Source organism: Leishmania donovani, chromosome 19 (genome assembly GCF_000227135.1).
Source record: "Leishmania donovani BPK282A1 complete genome, chromosome 19".
NCBI classification, from domain to species: Eukaryota; Euglenozoa; class Kinetoplastea; order Trypanosomatida; family Trypanosomatidae; genus Leishmania; species Leishmania donovani.
The window spans coordinates 311956-338307 of record NC_018246.1 but is presented as its reverse complement, the minus strand read 5'-3'; the positions used below and the strand labels follow the sequence as shown (position 1 = coordinate 338307).

Here is a 26352-nt window from a genome sequence, read left to right as displayed (position 1 = left end):
TGCTCCGCGCAGCACTATGCTGGCAACGAACCCAGCGTTCGCCATGGACATGAGCGCAGTCACTGACGTTCACACGTCTGCCGCCTTCCTTTATCAGTTTGTTGGTTAGCGCCGAACTCAACGAACAGCTTTGCAGTTAAGTGCGCCCGATCCATGATGGCCTCACGCTGCACACCTCGTCGTCAGTGTGTCGGATTCGGTGGAGACGCCTGAAGACGGCTAAGAACAACGACGAAAAAAAAAAAGACAAAGAAAACCAAAGAAAGAGACGCACGGGTGCACGCCGAGGTGCAATGCTGATGGTGGCGATCGTAGTGGGGCGGGGAAGCGGGATCGAGGTGGTCTCGGGTGTGCGTCGCAGTGTCAAGCTTCCCTGCCCTCTGTTGTATGCTCGCCAGGTGCCTCCGCAGACTTCATCGACTAAGCTACGGGCTCGCAAAACCACAAAGAAATCAACCGCTCACCTCTTTTCGTTTTCGCCTCCCTCCCCCCCCCGCCACACACACACGCACACACGCACACCGCGGCGCAACTCTGCGCATGGCTCTCGGCGCTTTCTGGTTACTGAGATGTTTGCGCGGTGTCCCGCTCCACGCTTCGCTTCGCCTACGAAAGTCGTGAGCGCAGCACCTTTCTCTCTCTCTCTCTATCGCGCGCGCGCGCGGGCGCAGGCGTTACTTGACACGGTACACGTGGATTCGCTGAATCTGCTCCGCCATCTCGCTGGCCTCTTCCCCTTCCTCCTCATCTTCTTCGCTACCGTGATGATGGTAGTGGTCGCGACTGCGTCCGCGATGGTGATCCTCATCGTGCTTGTCCCCGTCGCTGCCGTTGTCACAGCCCTCGCAAGACAACGTGCGCATCGCCAGAAAGTCGGAGGCCACATCTGCTGTATCAAACGGCTCCACGTACGAGGCCAACCACGCCAGCGGCGTTGACGTGCCTCTGGCATCCTTTCCATTCTCCAGCTGCCACGCCTGCAACCACACCTCGTATGTGAAGGTGCCGAGTGTTACCTCGAGAGCTGGGCTGCACACAAGAAACTGCCCAGAGCGGTGCACGAGGCGGCGCAGCTTCAGCCAGCAGCGGGCGTGCTCTACCGCTGTGGTGCAGAAGTACTCAAATACGTTGTGCATCACCACGAGGGAGCTGTCAGAGAGGGCAGAGGCGGCAGCACCCTCGAAGCAGTCACTTAGTAGGAGCTGAATGCTCGACGACACATCCGGCAGCTTCGCGTCGACGCCGTCAGCCGCAGCGGGCTGCGGCGTCGAGTCCAGCTTCGGTGCGTGGCGACGCCGCTGCGCAAAGAAGCGACGCGCAACGTCCTGGGAGATCTTCACGAACGTCACATCCAACTCGATGCCGACGAGGTTCACCTCCGGTGCCGCGTCACCAGCGGCCGCATCCATGGCCACAGCCTGCGCTGGTGCGAGAAGACCCCGTTGCAGCGCAAACGCACATGCCCACAGCACGATACCGAGCCGAGAGCCGACGTCTGCGATGGACAGCGGCCGCGATGCCTCGTCAGACGCGACGACTACGTCGAGAAGGTGCGGCAGGAGAAAGCAACTGAGGTAGACGAGCTGGTCTTGCGAGAAGGAGTGAGTGATGAACTCCACCAGTCCGAGATCAGTGCTGCCGCAGCGGCAGCAGTACTCCCGCGCCAACTTCTTCGCCTCCACGAGCTTCTCGATATCGCCCTCCGCGTACAGGAACGCATCCACGGCGTACACAGGCGCCGCGACCACCGCAGCGCCGCTATGGACGCTGTTGCTCGTCGGTGCGGATGACGACGCCTCACCGCTGGGAGAGCGAGCCCGCTTCCAAGAAGTAGTGTCCGCACAACTGGATTGCGGCGCTTGTCGCTCTGCTGTGCCAGCAGGGAGAGTGGGTTCCACTACCGCACCGAACGGCATACGCCGCTTAAGGAAGTCGCGCACGAGGTTGAGGCACCGATCCACCTCGCTGACCGCACCGGCGAACGCCTCTTCATCCGTATCGTTTTCGCCTTCCACGTCGTCGCCCCCGCTAGGCAACGATGGCGGGGCGCCAGAGGAGGAAGGGAGAGATGCAAGAGCAGTAGCGGCGCCGTTGAGACAGCGTGTGCTGCACTTCTCTCGCCGCTCCTGCTTGCCGTATTCTCTCAGCATGGCGCAGAGCCGGTCCACCTCAGCCGGCTTCCAGCTGCCTAGCTGGTGCTTCTCCAGAGTCGGTTTTAACGCCGACAGCATCGATGCCACACGTTCCATTGCCCGTCTGCGGAGCTTATTCGACAGCGAAGAGTGCGGTGAGATTATCTAGCATGAGAGGAAAAGGGGAGAGATGAGAGCGACTGGGTCTGTGCCTTCGCTGTTTGTGCGTGAGAGGAGGATGGAACGATGCGAAGGTCATGTGGTGAGAAAGACGGCGCCTTTCCATGCAGAGAGGTGGCACACAGGGGTGGGTGGAGGGAGAACGAGCAGAGCAGAGGGGCACACAAAATGAGAGAAAGTGATGCATGAGAGGTGCTGAGCATTCCTCACCGCCCCCGCCAGGGAGTTTCGGGGGGGGGGGGAGCAGGAGAAGGGGGGAGGGAAGCATATGAAAAAAGAAAAAGAAGCACGCATGAGCGTGCGAGCATCTCTCCCCACCCCGCTCCACCTCGCATCGCGAGCGGTTCATGGATAAATCGTACCTGCACACGACGTGGAGGGTGCGCCGGCGCATTTCCTGAGAGGAGGGCGGAAGAAGAACAACAACACAAAAGGAAAGCGAGAGAGAGAAAAGGGAGGGAGGGGCAGAAAAAACCCGTCTAAAGGCGTGGGGGGGGGGTCGAGCGTCAGCGAGCACCCTTTCCATGTGCGCGCCTTCATCTCCGTCTGAGGGTGACCGTTTCTTGCCTTTTTTTTCGCGGAGAGCCCGGGCGAGGAAGTCAAGGAGGCGTGCAGCGACTCGGATAGGACACCGCACACGTCGTCCCTCCACCTTGCCGCCCAGCTCCACACCGCAGTCCCTGTCAAACGGCAAGAAGACGAGCACCACAAGAACCCACCATCTTGGCGGCAATGGAGAAGGGACAACCCTTTCCCTCCTCAACATGTCCGGAGCCGATCGTGGCCCTACACGCGCACAAAAATACGTCAAAAGACGAAAATGTTCCACGTGTAGACGTAGCAGTCAAAGCCAGTGTCCACGCAGCAGAGATAGCCCTTCTGCATGAGAAGGGTCAAGATGTCGGCCGCCACCTCGGTCGCGACTTGCATCTTCTCTGCCAGCGAAACATCACTCACGGATTTCAGATCTCTCGAGGCCTTTGGGAAGTCGCTGGTGGTGGGGACACGCACCAGGGAAGATGTATCGCCGCTGCGCTGCTGCTGCCGATGCGACGACGTCTTCTTCCACGCGTCCTGCACAGACGAGCCTTTGGCGTTCACCAGCTGAGGCCCCAGCACCGTGGTGAGTTTTGCCAGCAGCAGCGAGTCGTCGCGATTCACCAGCGCCTTGCGCCCAGACGACAGCGTGACGAGGTCGTAGCAGCTGCCTGACATCTTTGCCGCCATGTACGTGCACGCATGCAGCACATCTAGCGGCGACACCAAGTCCCCGCCGCGCGCCTTGTTGTACAGGGCGAATAGCTCAATGAGAGGAACCACCGGCATATCGTTGAAGAGCTTCGAGTTGTTCTCGTGCGTCATCCAGGTGTGCATCTCCACCGCCAAGTCTCTGTGGAAGCGAGAGTCGCTGCCATTGCTGTGGTTGCGCGTCACGATGGCTCCCAGCCCGAGCGTGGACTCGATGCTCTCGATTGTTGTTCTCTCCACAGCGGTCTCACTTCCGGCGTCCGATCCCGCCGCTGCAGCCGCCTCGCTGCGCTCGCGCAGGCGCCGGATGTCGTTCACGAGCTTCGAGGCTTTGTTCATGACATCGTCGATGTCTTTCAGGGTCTCGCTCATGGCGGCAGACTGTGCGGAGGCTTGCTGGACGCCAGCGATACCAAACCCGCGTGGGACGGGCGGTGACGGACTCGGGCTAGGTACCGGCGTCGCCGACGCAGGACTTGCACCGCTGCTGCTACCTCCTCCGCTCGCCGCCGCTTTTGTCTTCGTCTGCAGCCACGCCTTTTTTTCAAGGGCACCTACAAGGGCGGCATAAAAGTTGTCGACACCACCGCTGCGGAAAGACAACTTCACGTACGCGTTCTGCGGCAGTGGTACAATGATCTTCGCGCTCGAAAAGGGGCTGAAGCCACTGGAGATGCTCGGTGCCTGTCCAGAGCGCCGGACCAGCTCCAGCGGCAGCTGCAACACCGTCGAGATATCAGCCTCGTCGTTGTACCTAAGGTGGTGCGTCGTCAGCGACAGCTTGCCATTCTGTCGCTGCGTCTTCTCATTTTTGTTGTAGAGGGTCACACCGTGCTGGACGGTGATGCACACCTCGTCCACCTCCAGTCCTGCCCCATCCGTCTTCCACTCCCAGTAGTCCATCGCAGAGGATCTGCGGAAGCGGCTACGTGGGGTGAACGCGGTGGACGACTGCTGCTGAGTGTCAATGCGCCGCGATGCGTTTCTGTGCGCCTGCCGGTGCGTGTACCGACGACTCCCGCACGCGAGCGAGCGCAAACAATAATACCTTTGGCGGGGGCTTCGTTCTTTTTTTATTTTGGTTGTTGTCGGCGGAGGCAATGGAGGAGCAGCACGTGAAGAAGAAAAGGGAAGAGGGTGTGAAACGCAGAAGCAACACAAGAACGACATCCGTACATGTGTGTGTGTGTGTGTGAGGCTGGGGGGGGGCGCAGAGGAGGAGGCGCCTTTCACTTTTCTGCGTTCGCCGTGACCCCCACAAGGAGTGCTTTGCGTCCACGTCAGCTGATGCCATTTCGCTGGATGCGCGGAGGCATCGGCCAGGCGCCGCATACCCCACCAAGCAGCAAAAACAAAAACGCCTCCCCCTTGGAGACAAGGATTAGAGGGTGCGGCGTGTGTGTGTGTGGGGGGGGGGGCAAGGCGGGGAGCGGAAAGTGCGCCACTTCACGAGAAGAGTAACAAGGCCTTACACGTAGACACCTGCGCCGAGCATTCCCGCCACAGGTGCAACCATCGAGAAGAGGAAGAGAAGACAGAAAAAAAACTTGCCACAACGCACGTGTGGCCTAGTGGCTGGGGTTGCCCATCATGCCCACCAGCGTCATGTAGGCAGAGACAAGCATCGACAGGAACAGTCGCCCACTTGCGACCACGACGGGAGTCGAGACCCCGCTGCCCTGGCACTTAGCATTCCGCACTGAGCTTCGATGCTTGCGCTGCGCAGCAGTAGCGGCGCGCGGCTTGCGGGCCTGCTGGACGCGAGGCACCTCACTAGTATCCCCGCCTCCACCCTCCCGTCACTTGAGACCTGCCGCCGCCACCGAAGCTGCTGCAGCCGAGGCGTCAACATTCGCGTCACCGCTACCGTCGTCCGCCGCCGTTGCAATACACCGCATGCAGGGCTGGCGGCCGCTTTGCTGTCGCATTCTTTTTGCTAACCGCCGCGCCTGCGCGCTGGGGAAACACCACCGTCGAAGCGTTGAGGCCATCATCACCCTCGTAGGAAAGCGGGGGCACACCTTGACGCTCGGCTGTTTGACACGCCTCTCGGCTGTGGGCTTCAGGGGAATCGCACGTCCTCGTCGTTTTCGTGCTTCCGTGTGGTGTGCAGACGCCGCTACCCCTGCTTTGTCCTCCTAACCCCCCAGACGAGGCAGCGGCAGCGGCCTGCTGCTGCTGAGCGCCAGTGCCTGTACGACCGAGATGTAGAGGAGGGGACTCAAACGTGAAAGCGCTCGAGAAAGCGCGCTGGCCAACGAGTTGTGGCCATTTTGGGGCAGTGGTCGAGGGCACACACACACACACACACACACAAACACAACAAGAGATGAGAGATGAGGGAGGGGCAGGAGAGAAGAGGCAAAGCAGCTCGGCACTCGAGGTGGAAAGCGCGGACAGAGAGGCGCATCTCACGTCGCCGTGGCTGGTGCGTAGAAAGGTGAGGTACGGCAAGCACGCGCCATCGATCCGAGCCCACCTGAGTCCCCGCACCAGGAGGTGCCGACAAGAAACGGCTACACCCCTGAAAAACCTCTTTGCCCGATGTCCGACGATGATGCCCCTCTGCGTCTTCATCGCACTTCCTTTTCGCGCTCGATCATCTCCATTTCGCTTGCATCTTCGTCTGTGGCGGACGTGTTTTGCATCCTTGCGTGCCGACCGTTGCTTTCATACATCTCCTCTTCGCGTCGTTTCTCTTGCTGGCGCTCCTACACAGCCCGCCAGCCGGCTAAAGCAAGCGAGAGGGGTGCGGGGAGGAGGGAGGCGAAAGAGGCGAGCACGTCCCATTCTTGCCACAGCATCGAGCGCTTGGGTAACGAAGTGCTCGCCGTTACACTCGATCGCCACTATTGAAAGGGCGGCACCGGCTTCTCATCGAGCCGGCGCGCCTCCTCGTCGCGGTCGCGCTCGAACCCGCGCGAGTCGAGCCCTTTCTTCGCCATGAGCTCGGCACTCTCCTCGCGCAGTTTCTTGAAGATGTCCTCGGCTTTGTTCTGCAGCACCTCATCGTTGGGGTTCAGCGCGTACTCGTCCAGCACGGACTGCAGCTGCTTCCGACTCTTCGAGTTCCACGAGGACAGCGGGATTTGCCCACTGCCGCGCGCTAGCGGCTTCGCTTGTGTCGGGCTGGGACTCCAGGCAATCGTGTGAAACACCTCGAAGGTGGCGGGGATGAGGCCGTTCTGCTTGTACATGGTGTCGTAAATGGCACAGGCGCAGAGCAGGACGTCGCGCTTCATGGGCTGACGCATGTAATGACACGCGCTCTCCCCCATCACCGCCAGGTGCTCCATCAAGTGGAACGGGGTCTCGTACAACAGCAGGTGCCGATCCAGGTCGATCGTAGGGATGTTAAAGCCTGCCTGCAGCACGAGCGTCGACAGACCGGCGCCGTCGATCATTGGAGAGACGTGCGGCGAAACGCCACCGAGGGTCTCCGTCTGCGCCATGGAGAAGCACCCTCGCAGCTCGTAGAGGGTGTTGCCGCCGAACATGGCGTTCAAGAAGAAGCCGTCGCGCTTGAGCACCTTGCGCACGTTGACCATTGACGTCTCCAGATCATTCACCCAGTGCATGGAGAGACACGACACGACCATGTCCACCGACTTGTCCGGGATACCGAACGGCGAGGGCTGCTCCTCGTCGCAGCAGATTTGAACAAACTCGACTTCTGGTGGGATGATGTCCTTGATTTCTTCGTAGTTGCGGTTCAGCCTATCCTCTGAGATGTCCGTCTGTATGTACTGCTTGAGGCCGTGAAGCTCCTTACGCTCAATCATGTGCCGCAGGTACCATCCCGTGTGCGCCCCCACTTCTAGCACCACTGGCGTGTCGCGCTTCACAAAGGCGCGCCGATCCAGCATCTGCTGTGCGCACAGCTTGTGAATATCACAGGCGGGAGATGAGACGAAGCTCCGTTGCAGCCCCTTCACCTTACGGTCAAACATTTTGACGTTGAGGCCGCGCGCCGGAGCGGCGCGGGTCAGCACGAGGGGAGAGGGCATCGGCTGAGCAGAGCAGTGGAGTGGGGGAGTGTTCGTGGACGAACGCAAGTGATCGTTGCCGATGCAACGAGCCCGGAAGCGACCGCGGCGAATAGCGCGATGCCGCAGACACCCATAACGTAGATCGTGCAGACACCTCTCCCGCTGCTCACAGGCGCCAAGCCCATGGCACTTAAGATGAGGGGTGAAGGTGAAGCGAGAGAGCGAGAAACAACATAAAAAAAACCGATTCCGTCGCCAGAAGCGTGGCAGAACAGGCTCCAGGAGAGCAGCTCACCAGGCGGGCCAAAGTGGATAGAGATGGAGGCACAACGAAGTTGATTCCAACAAGAGGAGAGCGGTACAAGGGGTGGAAAGACGGAGGGGAGGGGTGCAGGAAACACACAGCCGCTCATGTATGTGAAGATGAGCAACGCTACACATCAAGAACAAGCAAAAACGGCAGCGGCAACGAAGTAAGCAGTAAAGGCGCGATAAGGCAGGCGAATGTTGGTTTGACTCTCTCCCTGTCTCTCTGAACTTGCCTCGCTTCCCTTTCAACACAAGGGTAAAGGAAAGCCCTGCGCGATGGCTGATCGGTGAAGGAGTGGTTGATACGGAGCGATGGAGGAAGCAGGGGCTGCGAAACGCTCGGAACGGCGTGCAGAAATGCGTGGCAGGGACGAAAAGACACAAGTCGGTACGCGCGGATGTGCGTTGGTATGGCCGCACGGTGGAGAAAGCACAGACGATACGCAGAAGGCCGAGAGAGAAGAGAGGGGGAGCCGAGAAAGTGACGCCAATGCCTCGAGACCACCAGCATGGGAAGCGCAGTCCTCACCGAGACGACACCTCTTCTTTTCTTTGGGCGTGGCGCGCAAGACGTCCCCGAGCGAGGGGGGGGGGGCAAGAAAAGGAGCTGCCGCGCCGGTGCCGCCGCCCGACACGCCGCGACTTGCAACACAAGTCTCTTGGATATGCTCCGTCAGAGATGTGATGAGCGACACACAAGACGCGCAGCACCGCCGCCGGTTCACCGAGGACCCCGTCATAGTTGAGCTAGGCCGTGCATTGGCCTTACGAAGTGTGTGTGCGAGGGAGGCAGGGCGAAGGAAACAGAAAGAAAAAAAAAAAGGGAGGCCACCGGAACGAAGCCAGAGGACGCCTGGCAGCGTCTTTTCGTGCAACCTCCACATCGCTACCGCTTCTCTTGCCGGCCGACTCTCCGTGTGTGCACAGTTTCGTTGTGTTCCGTTGCTTTGCCACCATCCATTTATCCGAAGATGCGCGCACGCATGGGGCGTGGCAATCACCTCATTCGCCGGCACACACACACACACACATACACACACACACACACACACACACACAAATACACAATCAACAGCCAACGGCACATGCGGTGAGGCCGAGATGAGAGGTTGATCTATGGAAAAAGGGCGTGTGCGCGCCTGTGTGCGTGGATAAACACATGCGTGAGTGTGCGATGCCACACGCATCGCACGCGCACACACCGACGGAAAAGAATAGTAATAAAAGTACACAAGGAAGCCTGTACACACACGCGCACCGACGCAACACAGATGCCCGGAACACAAAACAATAAAACTCATGAAAAGGCAAGCCTTTTAGCAGTGCCGAGCACAGGGACATTGTGCAGCGAGGAAGCGAAGGGGACGGGGAATGGAGGCGCGCACACCCGTCAAGCCACAAACGAACATGCAGGCACACCAATATTGAATGGCAACGTGAAGAAGAGGTGCGCAAGGCTTCCGTGCTTCTGATGGCGGCAACCCAACCAACGTCTTCTTCGACAACAGCAAGATCCGAAAGCCTCTGAGCCCCGCCTGCAACGACAGCGAAAAAAGGCTAACGGCCCTCGCGTCAGAAAAGCTCCCCAACAACTCAGTGCTGAGCACGTTCCCTTCTTTGAAGATGCACCGCAGCATGTCCTTCCCGCCTCGCAGAGTCTTCTGCTTTGAGCCGCGCGTTCCACATGCCTCAGCGTCGAATACTCGTAGAGCCAGGAGAGCGTTGCTTTCGGCTCGCCAACATCTGCCCTGCACGCACCATGTGCTCCTCCAAGTCCGTCCAACCAGCCTCGTACTGACGGAAGGCGTCTAGCAGCGTGTGGTGCTTGTTGTCTATGTCACTCGATAGCGCCGCCAGCGCGGTGCGGGCCCGTTCATCTAGCGCAGAGATCTCTGTGCGCAGGGCAGCTTGATTGGCGCCCTGCCGCGACAGCTCCGCGTCTACCGCTCGCGCGCTCTCCTCGACGCTGCGGAAATTCTCATCCGTGCGATCACTGAGTTCGTCCAGCATTTGACGTAGGCGCTCTACCCCGCTCTCGCGCTCCATGCGCTCTGCGCGCTGCAGCACCTCTTGCATAGCCTCGTGCACCTGATGCTCCAAGTCGTGGCGATCCTTGTCGAGATCGCCGAGAGCTTTGCTGATGCTTTTGCGATGCGCCTCCAGCTGGTGGGCTACCCGGTCCATGTCTCCGCCCAGCGTGCCCACCGCGTCGCGAAGGCTCAAAGCCGCACGGTTCGCGTCATCGGCGAGCCGCCCGGCTTGATCGGCATCTCGCCCAGCCGCATTCGCGACGACTTTTGCATCCTGCACGTTGCTCACCAGCCCATCCACGGCCCTCTCCACGTCGGCGATGCGCGACCGGACCTGGTGCAGCTGCTCAGGACCGCCGAGCTCGCCAATAACGGATTCTAGCTGCTTCTGGTGCTCTCGAATCTCTCGCACGTCGTCGGCGATGTCGGCGAGACGGTCGTTGAGCCGATTCTGCGTGTCCATGAGCTGCTGCTGCTGACGCGCCAGACTGACCAGGACGTTGTTCAGATGGGAGCCGTCCATCTGATACCCGATCAGCGGACGGCTCTGGATGAAGTCGATGGCATCCTCCATGACCACCACTGCGGCAGCGACGTGTCGTCCCCCTCGCGTCAGCCTCTTCGATTCGTTTATGACGTATCTACCGCGGTGCTCACTTTGCAGATGATGCGCGCACTCCCACCCCCTCCTCATGCATGTTTGTATCAGCGTTCGTAGAGCACCGCGTTGAGCGAACGGGGAAGGCACACCCGCACACACACACACGCAGAGAGAGAGAGAGAGCACACCAAAGAAAATCGGAGAAGAGGCAGCCATGGATGTTGTAGATACCCGTGCAACGATCAGCCACAAGAGCAGCGAGAGCGAGACATACGCACCTCCGGCGTTCACGGGCTCCGTTTCGGACGGCCGTTTCGCCATGCGACGGCCTGACATACACAGAGCCCCGACAGATGGGGGGGGGGCGGGTGCGACCACGTGGCGTTTATATTGCGTATGCGTCAACCTCTCCTCGCCACACACACCTCCCCCCTTGCACCGCCTCCCTCCACTCATCTCTTGATTTCACCAGTCACCGAATAGGTCACACCCCATACTTTCATTCAGGTCGCTGTAAACGACAGCGCCAGCGGTAAGGACGCGCGCATCACTGCTTGGTGTTTTCGTTTTTTTTTGCGTCTTTGTATGCTCTGTGAGTGTGTCGATGGTTGTGGCCGCGCACGTTGCTCGAAGGACTGCGCTTAGAAGCGACGTTTCGCTTGTCTTCATGCATGCCCACATACACGTTCACACGAGCGCACGCATAGGTATGCGCCGCTGGAGAAGGCGGAGGAGTCGCAGCCGCACACGGAGCTGCTTGCGTGCTGGTGTTCACTCCGAGGGTCGCATCTGCGCATGCGCGTAGCGTCAGGTCTCCATATTTGAACCCTCGCGTTTCAGCGCGCTCCCTCTACACATTCTCTTTGAGCATGCCCAACAGGTCATGCACACATGCAAGCATATGGATGTGGTTATAGGAGGAGGGGGGGGCAAGTCTTACATCAAGGTTTTTATGCTCTTGCATCGCATTCGTTAGCGGTCGAAACACATGGATGCCTTCGCGCGTGTATGTGCGTGCGCGCATGTGTGCTGCTTTCCCGCTGATTGACCTACTCACACTTCCTTTACGACACACCTCATCCTTCCTCCCCGGTGCACAGGTCCTCTTTCTTTCCAATCACGAGCACACAACAATAACGGAGATGAGCTCAGAACTTACACCCCTGCGGGAGAGAGGGAGATAAGTGATGGGAGGGAGGGAGGGAGGGGCAGTGCGGCAGGAAGATACAAGCACCAAAGACGCGGCAGAGAGCGACTCGCTTATAAAAGCCGGGAAAAAAAAACAGAGGAAGGAGCAGAAAGCAAGCTGAGCAATCGCGGCAGAGCGTCTGCGTATGCATCGATATATATATATATATAAATGTGCGTGTGTGGGTGTATCCATGCACCCCGTCACGTCCAGCCCCTCCTTCCACTTCCTCCTTAAATAGTTCAATACACAAAAACTATTTTTTTGATCGGTGCACCACGACAACGGCACCGCGTAGGCGAAAACAAGACCCCCCCCCCACCCACAAAAAAAAAGGCTGTAGGAGCTCGGGGGAGGGGAGGAGCCGTCCGCAATGCTGATGTCCTCGATGGCTACTTGCGCACGCCCCTCCCCTTCCCTTCGCCAGTCGCACACTTGATATCAACATGCTGTTGCGTAATTCAACTCCTTCATGCGTATAGGGCCGAAGAGGGGGAGGGGGATGACGAACGACGTCGTGCGACGTCCGCCAGCGCGACGCGAAGTATCGAGATGCTTCCCATGTCCGTTTACAGCAAAAGAAAAAAAAACGCTGAGGTGCTACAGGTGTGAGCGCGCGAACTCGCTGCCCTTCACGATATTCTTCTTGATCACCGGCAGTGCCGCCTTCAGCAGCGTTTCCTCTGTCGAGTGCAGCGGACCGATTGGCAGGCGCTTCTCGATTCCATTCACGCCAAGCACCACGGGGATCGCGAGGAACGGCGTCTCGTGCTGCCCGTCTGTGTCCACGTATGCGTACACCAGCGGTTTACCCGTGCCGGTCAGGCCCTCCACAACCTTCAGCGTGAACCGCGCGCCAGCCTCCGCCATCGACAGCGTCGCAGACCCGCGCCCGGCCTTCGCCTTCACCACCTCTGTGCCTGCAACCTGCACGCGCTTCACGATCTTGTCCAGCGTCGCCTGCTCCGGCAACGGCCCCAGCAGCTGGTGGAACAACGGAACAATCGTTGCGTCGCTGTGCCCGCCAACAACTGGCACCTGCGTCACGACCAAAGGCTTGCGCGCCTCGTTGATGAAGCACGTCGCGCGCAGCCCGTCTAGCAGCGACACGCCAAGCAGCCGGTTTCTGTCGTATACGCCGAGGCTCTTCAGCGCCTCTGCCGCGATCACGACCGTGCTGTTCACAGGGTTCGTCACAATGCAGAACACCGCCTTTGGGCTCGACGATGCGCACGTCAGCACAAGGTCCAGCATGATTCCGGCGTTGATTTTGAAAAGGTCGTCGCGCGTCATGCCCGGCTTGCGTGGCACGCCAGCCACCATCACAAACACATCCACGCCCTTCGCAAGCTCCGCTAGCGCTGGGTCGCGCTTCTGGCCTATCTTGCCCGCCGCGAACTTCACCTGCACACCGGCGTTGTCCACGTGCGACAGGTCCGCTGCAACGCCGGCAGCGCCCACAACGTCGAACAACGACAAAGTGCTCCCGTACGGCAGCTGGCGCACCAGCAGAAGCGACAGCGACTGCCCGATGCCGCCGGCAGCCCCAACAACGCACACGTTTACCATTTTCGTCGAGGGCGAGAGAAGAGGTGATCAGCCTGTGAGGCCTCTACGGGTACAGGAGACTGATATGGGGTCGACAGGTGTGGTCGTGATGGTGGTGAGGTTGGCGTTTTAAGAGGGAGAGAGAACAGAGCAACTAGCGAGTTCAGATACAGGGGAGATGGCGCACGAAAAGAGAACCTTGTGGAGGTGTCCGCGGCTGAGAAAGGTTGTGTACACACAGAATACTGGCTAGGGGAGACCGAGAGGGCAAGGAAAAAGGTGAAGGGAACGTCGAGGACGAGCGGGGGAAGGAAAGGAGAGGGGTAACAGTGGTGCTGCCCCGTGGGAAGGGGCGGCTCAGTCAACACAGACGCCTCTCAAGACACATTGGGGTGAACCACACGATCACGCGCGTTGCAGGCGGCCTGCACTCACAACCAGCAGAGAAATGTGCGGGTGGTGCCGTGCCAGGAGCACGGTGCCATACCTGGCAGACACAGAGGAGTGAGACGGGCGATGTGAGCAGCAGCGCTGCTCTCAGGTGCGTTTCCAAGCGCCACAAAACGCCAAACGCGTGACGACACTGACAACAACAACAACCTTCGAAAACGAGGCCGCGTCGGCCCACGCCAACACAGTAACGTGTGCAAGCTTAACCGCTGGCGGCGTACATGACACAGAGTAACAGGATCGAGTTGTGAGGGAGGCAGGGCCAGGAGTGGCAGGGAAGAGGGGGGAGGATAGCGCCGTACATAAGTCGGTTGTCTCCGGACAACGTCGCACGCGGGCCATCCGCCGGGGAGGGGGTCGCGACCGAGTGGATTAAGAATCCACAATAAAACGATGCTTTATTTCAAGGCTCACCGTTCTCCGCCGCACAAGACGAGGCCAGCTCTACTGTAGGCCTGTCACGGGCCCTATCGCACGCTGCCAAGCAGCGCTAGACACACGCGTCACGGCAATGCACCGACTCAGTGACCTGAGCGCGGCCGCTGTCTCCAACTCCGCCCGCCCCCGCCTCGCAGGCTGCACACCGGTGGGCAGTGAGAGTGGGGTGGGCGGGTGGGATACGTTCGAGTTGCGCTGGCACGTTGCCGGGCATGTGGATGGCGCAAACGTGCTCGCTGTCGCAGGTCGCACCAAGGCAGCCCCATGCACACCACGGCCGCCGACGTCGGCAGCGAGGAGTCGCGCTGACCCCGCTGCGTCGTAGGCACTTGACGCTACCATCACCAGAAGTGCCTCGGCATTGGCAGGGATGAGGAGGAAGCAGGTGTGAGAGAGTGTGTGTGTGTGGGTACTGGGCCGTGGATACCCCCTCCTCCCCACGCACTGAGATGTGTCCTCAAAACTAACAGGAAAGCCTAAATAAGCGAAGAAAGACCCTGCGAACGGGAATGCAGCATCGTGGAGCTGGGGCAAGCCCCTTCAGCTCTCCTTCGAAGAGGGTACGGCGGGCCAGCCTCCCCAATCTCGTCCAAGCCGTAGGACAGAAGGCAGACAAGAACGCAAAAGGAAAGTAGCGGGGCGGACGGCCAAATGCGGGCAAGAACGAGGCACATCCTTCCTTCACTGTTGCGCGACACACGCCAAACTGCTCGAGTGGGTGGGGCGCGGAGGACACAAAAAGAAGCTGGACAGAGGGCTGGCTCGCTCCCGCTTACTTCCGGCCCAGCGCGATGTTCGGAGCGCGGCTGCCCAGCCGCGTGGGCAGTGTCGACTCTTGTTCACTTGTATGAGGCGGAATGACCGCATCTTGCACGGGGGTGCGCGACGCAGGTGATACCCCAGCACTAGTACCCATCGCCACCGTCCCAGCGGGGTTGCTCTTTCCGAAGAGGAGCGACGACGGCATCATGGAGGAAGGGCGGTATGCGCTCATGCTATATAGGTTGCCGCTAGCGTTGCGCCGAAGCGGCGTCGTAGCGGTGCCACGATCGTTCGAGAAGGGACGCGGCAGCGGGTGTGGAAGGCCGTGAGCACCGTCAGTCCCGATGCCACTGCCAAGGGGTGCGGGGGAGCTGGACGGCGCCGCAGTGCTGTTGCGGCGCGAGAAGAGCGAGCTCAAAATGGTGCTGAAGCCACCGCCGCCGACCACGGCAGCGGAGCCGCTGGCGCCCGAAAAGGAGGTATTGGTCGAAGTAGCGACGCCTGTCCCACTGCCGGCGAGAGCGAGCCCGGCTGAGCTGCCGACGGCACCGGCGGCGCTGTCGCGTTCCACAACTTCAGCCTCACACAGATCCAGACTGGCGCGAAACTCCAGGTCTTCGCGCAGCTGCTGAAGTTGCTTCCCCTGCTTCTCGACGACGCTGCGCAGCGCCTCCTCTGTCTGCCGCGCCTTGCTCACCAGCGCCTCGCGTTCACGTTCCATCGCCCGGAACTGCGTCTCCATTTCCGTGACGGTGTCTACCTGCTGCGCCACTAGCGCCTCCTCATGCTGCTCGATGAGAGCAGCCCGCGCCTTCTCCATGTCTGCGCACTTCGAGTGCAACGCAGATACCTCTGCCCGCAGCTGCTCCACTGTCGCGACGGCGTTGGCAAGGGCAGATCCCTGCGCCTCCAGCTCTTCGTGGCGCTGCTGCGATATTTTCTCCACGTCTGCAAGGTGAGCACGGGTGCTCTCCGCCGTCTCGATGGCCCGGGTGAGCTCCGTCGACACCGCCGTCTTCTCCGCGACGAGCTGCGTAAGGGAAGCCTTTGCCTGCTCCAACGTCGCCTCCAGCTCCGTGGCAGCTGCCGCGCTAGCCGCCTGCTGCGCCGCGGTGTCTGCCAAGTTACGGCGGAGTTCGGCGTTCGCCTGTTTTTCCGCCTCCACTTGCTTGCCTACGTAGTTCTGGGTCTCCACCAACTGCTGTACCTGACGACGAGTGTCTCGGAGGTCCCTCTGGAGCTGTTGTGCGACGACCCTCTGCTCGTCGAGCTGCATCTGCACCGCCTCCAGTTCTCTTGCCTTGGTCGCCGTGAGGGCATCCAGTTTCTGTTGATGCTCAGCTTCCATGGAGCGACGGAGCGCGTCAAGTGACTGGGTGTGCGCCGTCGCCACCTCAGCTCTTTCTGTAACCCCTCGTCTCCTCGCCTCCTCTGATCTGGTAAGCTTCCTCTGAGTCTCCAGTAGCTTCTGTTTGATGGCGGCGACCTCCTCAATCTTGGCCCGTTGCTGCTCTGCAATGACGTCGTTGAGCTGTTCAACGGCAGCCTTGTGCGCGGCTGCCGCTGCGGCACTCGCTTGGTGAGCACCTTGCAGCTCAGCTTGCAGTGCAGACACAGCTTTGGCGTGCTCACTGGCCTGCTGCTCACGGCGCACCGCTTCCGCGGTGCGTGACGCCTCCACCTCGCCGAGCCGAATGCGCATCTCGTTGAGGGTGGCTTCCAGGGCGTCTACGGCAGACGTGTGCGCCTTCACCGCGGCGTCCACTTCAGCGCGTCGCTGCGCTTCAGCCTCCTGGCGAATGGACTCTATCTCGACTTTGCTCGATGCGGCCTGTTGTTGCCACCTGGCCTCCCACCCGCGCAGCTCCTCCGCGTGCGCCGCAGCTGTGTCGGCCGCCTCCGCCTGCTGACGTTGCAAATCCCGCCTTGCAGCCTGAATCGCGCTATCGTGCGCCGCGGACTGCTCGACTAAGCGCTGAGCCTGCACCCTTTCGGCTTCTTCAGACTTGGCGAGCGCCGCCTGCAGCGAGGCAACCTTGTCGAGGGCAGCGGCGAGAACCTTTTTGTGGTCTTCCGACGCATGCTGGGCCTTCGCCCTTTCGCTTTCCAGCGCTGCGGTCGCATCGGCCAGCTGCGCTGCGGCTGCGCACTGCTGCTCGTGAAGGCGCTCTTGCAACTCTGCCACCCAGGTCGAGTGCGCCGCGTCTGTCGCATCGGCTTTTGCTGCCAAGCAGGAAATCTCCGCCCGAAGCTTGGCCTCCGTCTGCTCGTGCGCTGCCGCCTTTTCGACGCTCCGTTGAATATGCGCCGCTCGAGCTTTCTCAGAGGCCTCCAGTTCGGCTCTCGTGCAGTCCAACTCACGCTGAAGGATCTGCTGCAGCGCTGCCGCATCGGCCTCGCGTTGCTGTGCACTGTGGTGGGCCTGCTCGAGCTGCTGCTTGAGAGCGCTGATGGTTTCCGAGGTTTCCAGATGATGCGCCGAAAACTTGTCCTCGGCCTTGAGCAGCTCCTCTTTGTGTCTCTTCGCTGCAGCTGCCTTGGCAGCCTGCTCCTCTGCCACTTGTTGCCGCAGCTCCGCCAACGCGGCGTCATGCTGCGCAGCCCGCTCAATGGATCGCTGGATCTGGTGCCGACGCGCCTCTTCTGACTTGTGGAGCTGGGTGCGAATCGCCTCCATCTCCTCCGTGAGCTTTCTCAGTGCATTCTCGGAATCCCTCCCCGCGGCAGCCAAGCGAGTTTGCAGCTCCATCACCTGAGCGGCCAGAGAATCGGCATTCGACTGCGCTTCTTGTGTAAGGCGCGCCTGTGTACCACGCACCTCGCGCAGCTGCTCTTCATGTGCCTGTGCCGCGGCGGTGTGGGCTGCCTGCACCGACTCGAGCTCAGCGCGGAGGCCGGCCAGAACGGTCTCCTGAGCCGCTGCCGCGTCGGCAGCGCGCTTGCGCTCCGTGCGGCGCGTTTCCTCGGCGACCGCCAGTCTCGACTGCAGCTCCGCCAGTTGCTGTGTGAGAGAGGCGCTGATTTCCTCGCGTTGCTTCCGCTGCGTCTGCAGCTCCTCTGCTAGGTTTGCCGCAAGAGCGGCATGCTCCTGCGCTGCGGTCTGCGCCGCCGCTCTCTCCGTGTCCAGGTCTCTGCGAAGCAGCTGCGCCGCCTTCTCGTGGTCGGCGGCCTGTGCCATGGCGCGCTCAACCTTGAGTCGAAGGGCCTCGGCGGACGCGTTGTGCGCCGCCTGCGCCGCTGTGAGCTGCTCTTCCAGCTCCGAGAGCGCCTTGGCAGATGCACGACTATCCCGGTCGAGTTGCATGCGAGCCGCCGCCAGCTCCTGCTCAAGGACAGAAGCACGAGAGGCGAACGCTTCCTCTTGCTGCTTGAGCCTCTGCTCCAACGCCACCCGTTCACCTCGATGAACTTCTTCCGCAGTAGCGGCAGCCTTTTTGCTCGACTCGAGCTGCGACCGCAGCATCGCGAGAGCGGCCTCATGCTCGCTTGCCTGCTCAAGCCCCCGCCGCACCTGCGCTCTATGCGCTTCTTCGGAGTTGTGCAATTTATCCTCTGCCTGTCGGATCTGTGCCTGCAGTGATGCCACAGCTGTGGCATGTTGCTCCTGTTCCGCTCTCATCGCAGATTCCGCCTGCTGCTTTTCTCCAGCGTGCGCGGCCTTCAAGGAGGCCGCGGCCTCCTCCGCAGTGGCTACAGCGCGCCTCTGATCCTTCAGCTCCGCTTCCAGGCGCTGCAAGGCAGTCTTGCCGCGCTCCTGCTCTTGGCATAGCTGTCCTTCTAGATCGGAAACCTGCTCTCGTAGGTGCTTCTCCCTCTCCCTCTGCTGCGTCGCTGCATCCTCAAGCTCGGAGATGCGTTCGCGCAGCGCGTTAGCCTTCTCCTGCACGGCGCGCATCTCCTCCAGCTCCTGACGTATGGTGCTGACGATGCTTTCGCTCGTCCTGTGAGCCTCCGACAACGCTGCGAGCTGTGCAGCGTGCTGCTGCTCCACGGCGGCCATCTTCGCCGCTTCCACTTGAGAGAGCTGCCAGACCTGCATCACGTGCTGCCACGCCGATGCCTCCTGCTGTTGCACGTCACCGCGCCACCTCTCTTCGTCGTAAACAGTCTGAGCCACATATGCATACGAGAACGGCGGTTGCACCTCTTCCGGGGCCGTAAGCGACTGACGCAGATCCTTGTTGTTCCGGCGCTCGTCCTTGAGTGCGCGCTTCAGCTCCTGCACCTCCTCCTGCAGCCGTCGCGTTGCCTCGGCATGCTGGTCGTGCAGGCTCTTCTCTACCGTGCGCAGCGCGTCCTGCTCACTTTTCAGCTCGCTCTTTAGCCGCTTCACCTCAAGCTGACTCTTGCGAAAGGCGTCGTTGCGCTCCTGCATCTGCGTCACAAGCTGCTTCTTGTCCTCCTCGAACTGCGCCCGAATCCGTGAAATCTCATTGAGCCATTCTGACTCGCGACGCTGCGGAGACCCCGGCGGCGCTGCGGCGGTCGACGCTGACGCGGCGCCGGCCTTCGCTTTCTTTGTCTTCTTCCCAGCAGCCTTGCCAGACTCATTCGCGTTCACTGTGAGGGCCATCGGTGGTATGCCGGCGGCGGTCGCTGTAGACACCGTCTCGCCGGACTTCCCCCAGACTGACCGTGGTGACAAGGCGCTGGGGTTGGATGTGAGCGGCGAGTCGGCCTGCATCTGAGCAGCCTGCTGCTGCAGCTGATGCTGCAACTCACTGATGCGCCTATCCTTTTCCTGAATCTCCCTGTCCCGCTTCTTGACAGTCTCTTGCGCCTCCTTGGATTCACTGAGCAGCTGTCCGTACTTTCTCTCCAGTGTCTTGAGACGCTCCATCGTGTCTCGCAGCTCCTGCTCGGTCTGCAGATGCAGCAAATTCTCAGCCTCCAAGCGGCGCACGTCCGACCTGGCCTTCGCCAGCTCCTTCGCCGTGCCCGCAGCGCCGGCGTTGCCCGCCTTGAGCGTCGAGGGCAGCGTCGACGAGGTGTGCCGGGAGGCGCAGATAGCCGCAAGCTCGCTCGACTTCTGATCCAGCTGGTTGCGCGTTTCGTTCAACTCCTCCTCCAATGCAGCAATGCGCTCTTGCAGGACCTCGACGTCGTCATCGTTGTCCACGGCCTTGCCCTCAGCGCTCAACCGCGCCTTGAGTCGCTGCACCTCGGCGGTGAGCAGCTTGATCTGCCGCACCTGCGGGTCCTCGTTGACGACCACCTTAGTGACAATCTGCTTCGCCCGACTTGCGTACCGCAGCGTCTGGCACGCCTCATCGAAGTTGGATGAGTGCGGAGACACTGTCGCCACCATGGTCGTCTTGCTGTTCCCGCCGAGCGAGTCCATGAGCAGCCACGTGAGAACAGAGTCGCGGTACGGGCAGAAGACGTTGCGCTTGCCTGACGACTTGTCGGCAAGAGCGTCAATGACGCGGCCGAGAACCGTCAGGGATGAGTTGATCACGACGCCCTCCTTGAACTGGTCCCCCTCCACGCTGTGCGCTCCCGTCCGCTCCGACCCGGCAAGGTCGACGAGGTTGACCTTACTCGACACCTTCGCGGAGGCGCTGTCGTCGTCGGAGATGCGCATCTGCACGAGGTGCAGCACGAAGATGGCGTGACTGCGACTACTTCGATCATTTATCGCCGTCGAGGCTGTGTGCCGGCGCAGGTTGCCGTGCCGCAGGAGCCGAAAGACTTCTCCCTCATCGTCCACGTGCTTCTTTGTCAAATTTTCTACATACGGGCCAGCAGACTTGCTGTGTCGCACGCGCAGCTCTACGCTGCCGCTGCCGTTGGCGCCGGCGGCGGCGGCGCTGCTGCTGCTGAGGAGGTCCATGACTTTCTCGCGGTAGATCTCATAGTACTCCACCTCGACGCGGAAGGAGTGGCTGCTGTCCTGCTCGCGCTTCTGGTGCAGCTCCGCGAAAAGCTCTCGCACAAGACGCGGCACGATGCCTTGAAGGTTCTCCTCCTCTCCCAGGCAGAGAGCGTTGCTGTCGCGGCGGCTGCCGCGTCGGGACCGCTGCAGCAGCACATCCGAGCTCACTGACAGGCTGCAATCCATCGGCAAGGGTGCATCCCCCGCCATCGACATGGTGTCCATGTGGCCGCCACTGCAGGGTGTACGCACATGCGCGCGAGGCGTCACGGAGAGAAAGGACTGGAAGCGCGAGTCCATAACATCGTCGGAACTCGCTTCCGGCGTCCAGCGCAGCTGGCTGTTGTACGCGGTGGCAGCGCGGCGGAATTTCTTGGCGGGGGCCACGGTCCTCACCTGTGCAGGCGCGCCACCGAAGGTTGCACCAAACACTCCTGGCGGCCCCATCATTGTGTACGTCTTTCCGCTGCCGGTCTGACCGTAGGCGAAGACGCAGCCATTGTAGCCGGCTAGTGCGTTGAGCAGCACCGGCCGCCCGACATGGCCGTAGACGGCGGCCTGATCACGTTTGAGACATTCTAGCAAGATGGGGTTGATTGAGCCCTCTGCACTGACCTCCTCCAGCGCTGTCAAGGCGGTCGGCGCCATGCCCATGTCCTTGCCATTGCCCAACAAAAGCCGCTGCGCCTCTTCGGCCACACAAGCGGTGGCGCTGTTGAAGCAGCGATCGAACACATACGTCGCCTTCGGCTGGTAGCCTTTGCTCGGGTCTAGCGTGGTAATGTGCGACGGATGCTCGTCGCTGACGGTGACGATCGTCATTGGCTCGGCATCGCCTTTGCCGCGCTCGGCCGCGCTGAAGGGGCGCACGCGCACAAACACCTTTGTTGCACTGGTTTCATTGCCGAGGAGTAGCCTGTGCGACGCTGTCGACGCGGATAGCGTCGTGCCCGTGGACGATGCGCCGTCGCCGTTCATGCTGCTCTGTATTGACGCACGGGGAGCACGTCGGTTTCGCAGAGAAAGAGTGAGTAGAGAGAGGAGAGCGCACGAGCCCGCCACGACGGTGGTGGTGGTGTTGGTGAGGCAACAGAATACGAAAAGGTCGGCACGGCAAAACGGCCAAGAGAGAGAGAGAGATGGAAGCTCTAAGGGGTGGTGGTGGTGGCGTTGGTACGTGTGTGTACGTGCCAGAAGGGAGACTCACTGAGGGATGGGAAAGAGGGAGTGAAAGAAGGCGCGAAAACAACAACAACATAAAGAAGAGACACAATCTAGAAGAGCCAACGAGAACAGACAAGGGCAGGTGAGTGGTAGGTTGCTGCAAGTGTGCACGCACAGACAACACACACACACACACACACAGCGAGCATCCGAGAAATGTGAGCCAAATAAGGTCCCCGGTAGCAGCAGCAGCAGCGCAGCAACGGCACGGACGCTTTTTCGCTTTTTCGCTTCTGTACCGTTGTCTTGCGGTCGCCCACGCCGTTGCGTGAAGAGAAGGTGGTGCGAATAAGGATAGAATGGCCATGAGGCTGCATCTTACAAGGCAGAGAGAGAGGGCACGGGAAAAGGGATGACCACAGGAAGAGAAAGGGGGAGGAGGGCGACAAGAGCACCAACAGAGTGGAAGGTCAAACATGACGAAAAAAAAAAAACAACAACAGGCGAAATTCAGAGCACATATGCATCAAGAAGTCACGCTCACCTGCACACACGTTGTAAAACCTGGAGGGAAAAAAGAAATGGATGGGAGGCAGTGCTGCTCCCTACGCACTGCATGAGGGCACACCCAGATGGAGAACACGTACTCGCACACCACTGCACATCACAGCACGAGAAAGCGGCGCCCTTCAAAGAGAAGGCCCCTTTCTTCCTTTTTGTTTGGCGCTTTCCTGTTGCTGCTAGAACGTGTATGCCCCGATCCCGCCCACGAACACATGCCAGCAACACAGACGCAGATGCAGCCACTGCTCACCCGCCTCCGCTGCACCGCCCCCCCCCCCTCCCCCAGGTCTGCGTCCGGGTCCTTACTCGAGGGCGGAAGCAGTGGCGTCTACCGTGCGGGTAATAGGGGGTGGGGGAGGGGGGCTGGCCCACCTGCATGCCGGATAACCTCAAGCAGGACGTTGGCCAGCTGCAGGCCAGGGCCCGCTGAGACCCTCTACACCCGACCTGTGTGTGTGTGTGTGTGTGTGTCGTGTTGCGCAATCTCCGTCGCCTCAAGCCGCGGCATTCCACAAGATCGTGCAGTGACTCTCCACACTCCAGTCTGGAAGACTCGATGGCGCGAGTTCAGGGTGCTCTCGTCGTGCTTCCCGCATCGGCGCCGCGTCAGCCCGCACGGTCGGAGGTGGGAGATGCCGCACATGTTTCGCACGCGTGCCCTGCGTGGGCAGTTGATTCGTCTGGATCCTCTAACGCATTCACCGCGCCTCACCGTTGCTCTGCGGACCTCCGCGTGCCGCCCTGCGTGGATGCGGCACACCACGCCAGCGGTGGCTGGCAGCGCGTGCACACAGCGCTCGCACTTGTGGGTCCTCGGGCCTGCTTCAGGACAGCGTTGCTGTCTAGGGTGGGGTGGGGAGCTCGCTCTTTTCATTTGCCATTTCTGGCGATGTCGTGGGGGAGTGCTTGTGTGGGTGGCTTGCCCACACGTGCCACGACATTGGGGACGCTGCCACGAGTTCACGGCAGCAGAGTCACTCTGCATTTCCCTGAACCCGCACGCCTCTGGCAGGCATGGGTGTGCCAAGCCGAAGGGGGTCATGGCTAAACATGCGCCTGCGCACCGCGAGCTAACAGCTTGTCTTTCTGAAAGGGCGCAGGGGGGGGGAGGCAGCCATAGACACCTGACGGGGGAAGCCTCCCCCCCCCTGCAGCGAGAACTGAGGTGTGCGTAATCAGGTCCATGCGTGAAAGGAGAGGTGCTGTGAGGCTCAAGCAGCCCGGGAATCTCGCGTAGCATACCAGGCACAGCTCCGGGTCAGACGCCCTCATGGGAAAGACTGGCGGGCGGTGGAGGCTCTGGTAGGAGTCGGGGTGGGGGAGGGGGCAGGGGATGCCACAATGCTAGCGATGCGGTGGACAGCGCACCATCTGCACTAAATCTTGTCCCTGACGTGTCACCCGCCGGCTCACGGAAGCCACGAAACGAGAAAGAAAAGGGCGATACGCAGAAGCAAAGAAAACAACAACAGTACCGACGTGCGAGGCGGACGACAATACACGGCCGGTCACCGCCACCAGAGAGAGAGAGAGAGACAATGACGAACAAGAGAAAAGCGACGTGGAGGGTAAAGGGGAAACGAAATAAAAAAGAATTGTGATGTGTGGGTGGGGTGGGGTGGGGGGTCGGCGAGTGCAACGAGGTGCAAGCGGAGGTCGAGAAAAGGGAGACACATACAGGAGAGGGGGAGGGAGGGGGCGAGGCTGGTATTTTGGGTGGGGGGGGGCGGGACGGCTAACCGACGCAGTCCGAAAAGACACTAGCAGGGGCATCCCACTCACCGGAGAGAGACGTGGCAAAAGCAAACAAAAAAAAAGGAAAAGAGCGAACGAAGGCGAAGAGAGGGGTGTGGCGTCGATGGGACGGCGGAGGGGCAGGCAAGACCGTCGCAAGAAGCCGAAAACCTACAAGACGGATAATGAGTCGATGGGTCAATTGGGTCATGGGGAGGGGAGGTCTTCTGGTCGCAGCGAGGTGTCACTGCTACCATCGCCCACCCTGGCACGGCCGATCCGGTCCTTGATGTCCTGCTCGAACCGCTTCAGGCTACGGTTCTGCTCATCATACGCGCGGCGTGCCTTGGAGATAATCTGGCGAATGCGTGCCTCCTGCAGCCGCTCCTTCTCGTCCAGCTCCTTCAGCTTTTCATCGAAGTTGACGCGCTCCATGAAGGCCAGGGCTCGGATGTTTTGCCGGAAGTTCATGTAGTCCTTGTCGTACACAAGCGCGCGCATCTTGTGCAGATCCGCCTCCAGCGCCGATGACTTGTTTTCCCAGCCAGAGAGAACAGCGTTGCTCACGTTCAGGAGCTGCTCCTGCTGCAACATCAACTCGCGGATCTGACCCTGATACTCCTTTTCCATATTGTTCTTCTCGTCGTTCAGCTTCTCTATCGTTCGCTTCGCGTCATCGACCTCGTTGCGCAGCAGTCTCATCTGGCGGTCTTTCTCCATAAGGTCCGACTCGCGGCGCAGCCGCTCGTTCTCCAGCTGATTATGCAGACGAGCACAGTCGCTATCCTTGCTGCGCTTCAGGAGATTCAGCTCGTCCCTCAGGCGCTCCATCTCGCGCTCGTGCATCTCCTGAAGCTGGCGCACCGCGTCTCCGGACTTGTGGCGGTCCCCGATGTCACCCTCCACTCGGGCGCGCAGCCGCTCGATCTCCTGCTGATACTCGTTGCGCATTCGCTCCTGCGCGAGCTGCACTCGCTGCCGCAACTCCTCCTTCTCCTTATCGTTGCGCTTGCGCTCCATTTCATTGATCTCGTGGCTGCGTTGCAGCCGCCCCTCCAGCTGCGCGACGGCGTCACGGTGGCGGTCAAGAAGTTGCTGCTGCTGCACTGCGCCCTCGTCCAGGGCTTCCTTCAGCCGCTCACAGAATCGCTCCGCCTGCGTCGCCAGTTCCTCCTCGTGGAGCCGCTTCGTGTCGCGCAAGTCGTCCTCGCGCTCACTTAGCATCTTCTGCAGAATGGCAGCCGCCTCGCTGTTGGCGGTGAGAATGCCGTTGCAGGCGCACAGGAGCAGCGTTTCCTTGCCCTTGACAAGCTCCATAACCGTGTCTATATTCTCAAAGTGAGACCTCAAACGGCGGTGCAGGGAGACCTCGGTGGTGAGGGCAAGCAGTTGCGCATCCTGCCTCTGTAGCTTTTCCTTCATCGCCTTCAGGGACTCCGGCTCGATCGTCACACCGCGGTGCTCCAGCTCAGCCCTCAATTCGGCAATGGTTATCTGCGCCTTGTCGAGCTGCTTGCGCATATTCTCCTCCGCTTTCGTCCTCTGCTGATCCTCCTTGGCGCGGGTCGCCGGGTCCAGATATCCCTCAGCGACGGTCGGGTCCACAATACCGGCAAACTCCAGCTGCGCCCGCAGACCTGCTATGATGCGTTCCTGATCAGCACACTTCTTCTCCAATTGGTGCAATCTCCTCTCCAGTCCTTGCACGTACTCGTTCGTGTAGTTGCTGCCACCCGCCTCCTTTAGGCGCTGCTCCAGGTCCACCACCTGCTCGCGCAGCTCGCGGATAAGCACCACCTGCGGGTCCTCGTTCTTCTTTACCCAGTTGATGATGTTCTTTGCGCGTGACGCATATCGGATTGTCTGCCGCATCTCCTCGTAGTTGATAGAGTGTGGCGAGACGGTGGCAATCATCGAGGTCTGGCTGTTGCCGCCGATCGAGTCGCTCAGCACCCATGTCAGGTTCGAATCGCGGTACGGAATGCTGAAGCCCCCTCCCTTGTTCTGCGAGAGGTCCGCCAGACGGTCGATCACGCGCCCCAGCACCGTCAGCGACTGGTTGATCTTCACACCGTCGTGGAACTCATTGCCCTCGGCTCCGGCCGCACCAGTGCGCTCCGACCCAGCAAGGTCCACCAG

General features: G+C 60.7%; 6 protein-coding genes across 6 annotated transcripts; all 6 read right to left on the bottom strand.

The window, feature by feature from the left end:
* Positions 1–674: 674 nt before the first annotated feature.
* On the bottom strand, positions 675–2249 carry LDBPK_190750 (hypothetical protein, conserved; the record flags this gene model as incomplete). The annotated part of the gene is made up of 1 exon (XM_003860205.1): positions 675–2249. The coding sequence occupies one exon, from the start codon at positions 2247–2249 to the stop codon at positions 675–677; it is 1575 nt and encodes a 524-aa protein (XP_003860253.1).
* Positions 2250–3119: 870 nt separating this feature from the next.
* LDBPK_190740 (hypothetical protein, conserved) lies at positions 3120–4463 on the bottom strand (the record flags this gene model as incomplete). The annotated part of the gene is made up of 1 exon (XM_003860204.1): positions 3120–4463. The coding sequence occupies one exon, from the start codon at positions 4461–4463 to the stop codon at positions 3120–3122; it is 1344 nt and encodes a 447-aa protein (XP_003860252.1).
* Positions 4464–6409: 1946 nt separating this feature from the next.
* LDBPK_190730 (hypothetical protein, conserved) lies at positions 6410–7567 on the bottom strand (the record flags this gene model as incomplete). The annotated part of the gene is made up of 1 exon (XM_003860203.1): positions 6410–7567. One exon carries the CDS (start codon positions 7565–7567, stop codon positions 6410–6412), a length of 1158 nt encoding a protein of 385 aa, XP_003860251.1.
* Positions 7568–9547: 1980 nt separating this feature from the next.
* On the bottom strand, positions 9548–10462 carry LDBPK_190720 (hypothetical protein, conserved; the record flags this gene model as incomplete). The annotated part of the gene is made up of 1 exon (XM_003860202.1): positions 9548–10462. One exon carries the CDS (start codon positions 10460–10462, stop codon positions 9548–9550), a length of 915 nt encoding a protein of 304 aa, XP_003860250.1.
* Positions 10463–12278: 1816 nt separating this feature from the next.
* On the bottom strand, positions 12279–13247 carry LDBPK_190710 (glycosomal malate dehydrogenase; the record flags this gene model as incomplete). Its single annotated transcript, XM_003860201.1, has 1 exon — positions 12279–13247. The coding sequence occupies one exon, from the start codon at positions 13245–13247 to the stop codon at positions 12279–12281; it is 969 nt and encodes a 322-aa protein (XP_003860249.1).
* Positions 13248–14886: 1639 nt separating this feature from the next.
* Positions 14887–21729, bottom strand: LDBPK_190700 (kinesin, putative; the record flags this gene model as incomplete). The annotated part of the gene is made up of 1 exon (XM_003860200.1): positions 14887–21729. One exon carries the CDS (start codon positions 21727–21729, stop codon positions 14887–14889), a length of 6843 nt encoding a protein of 2280 aa, XP_003860248.1.
* Between the last annotated feature and the right edge of the window lie 4623 nt (positions 21730–26352).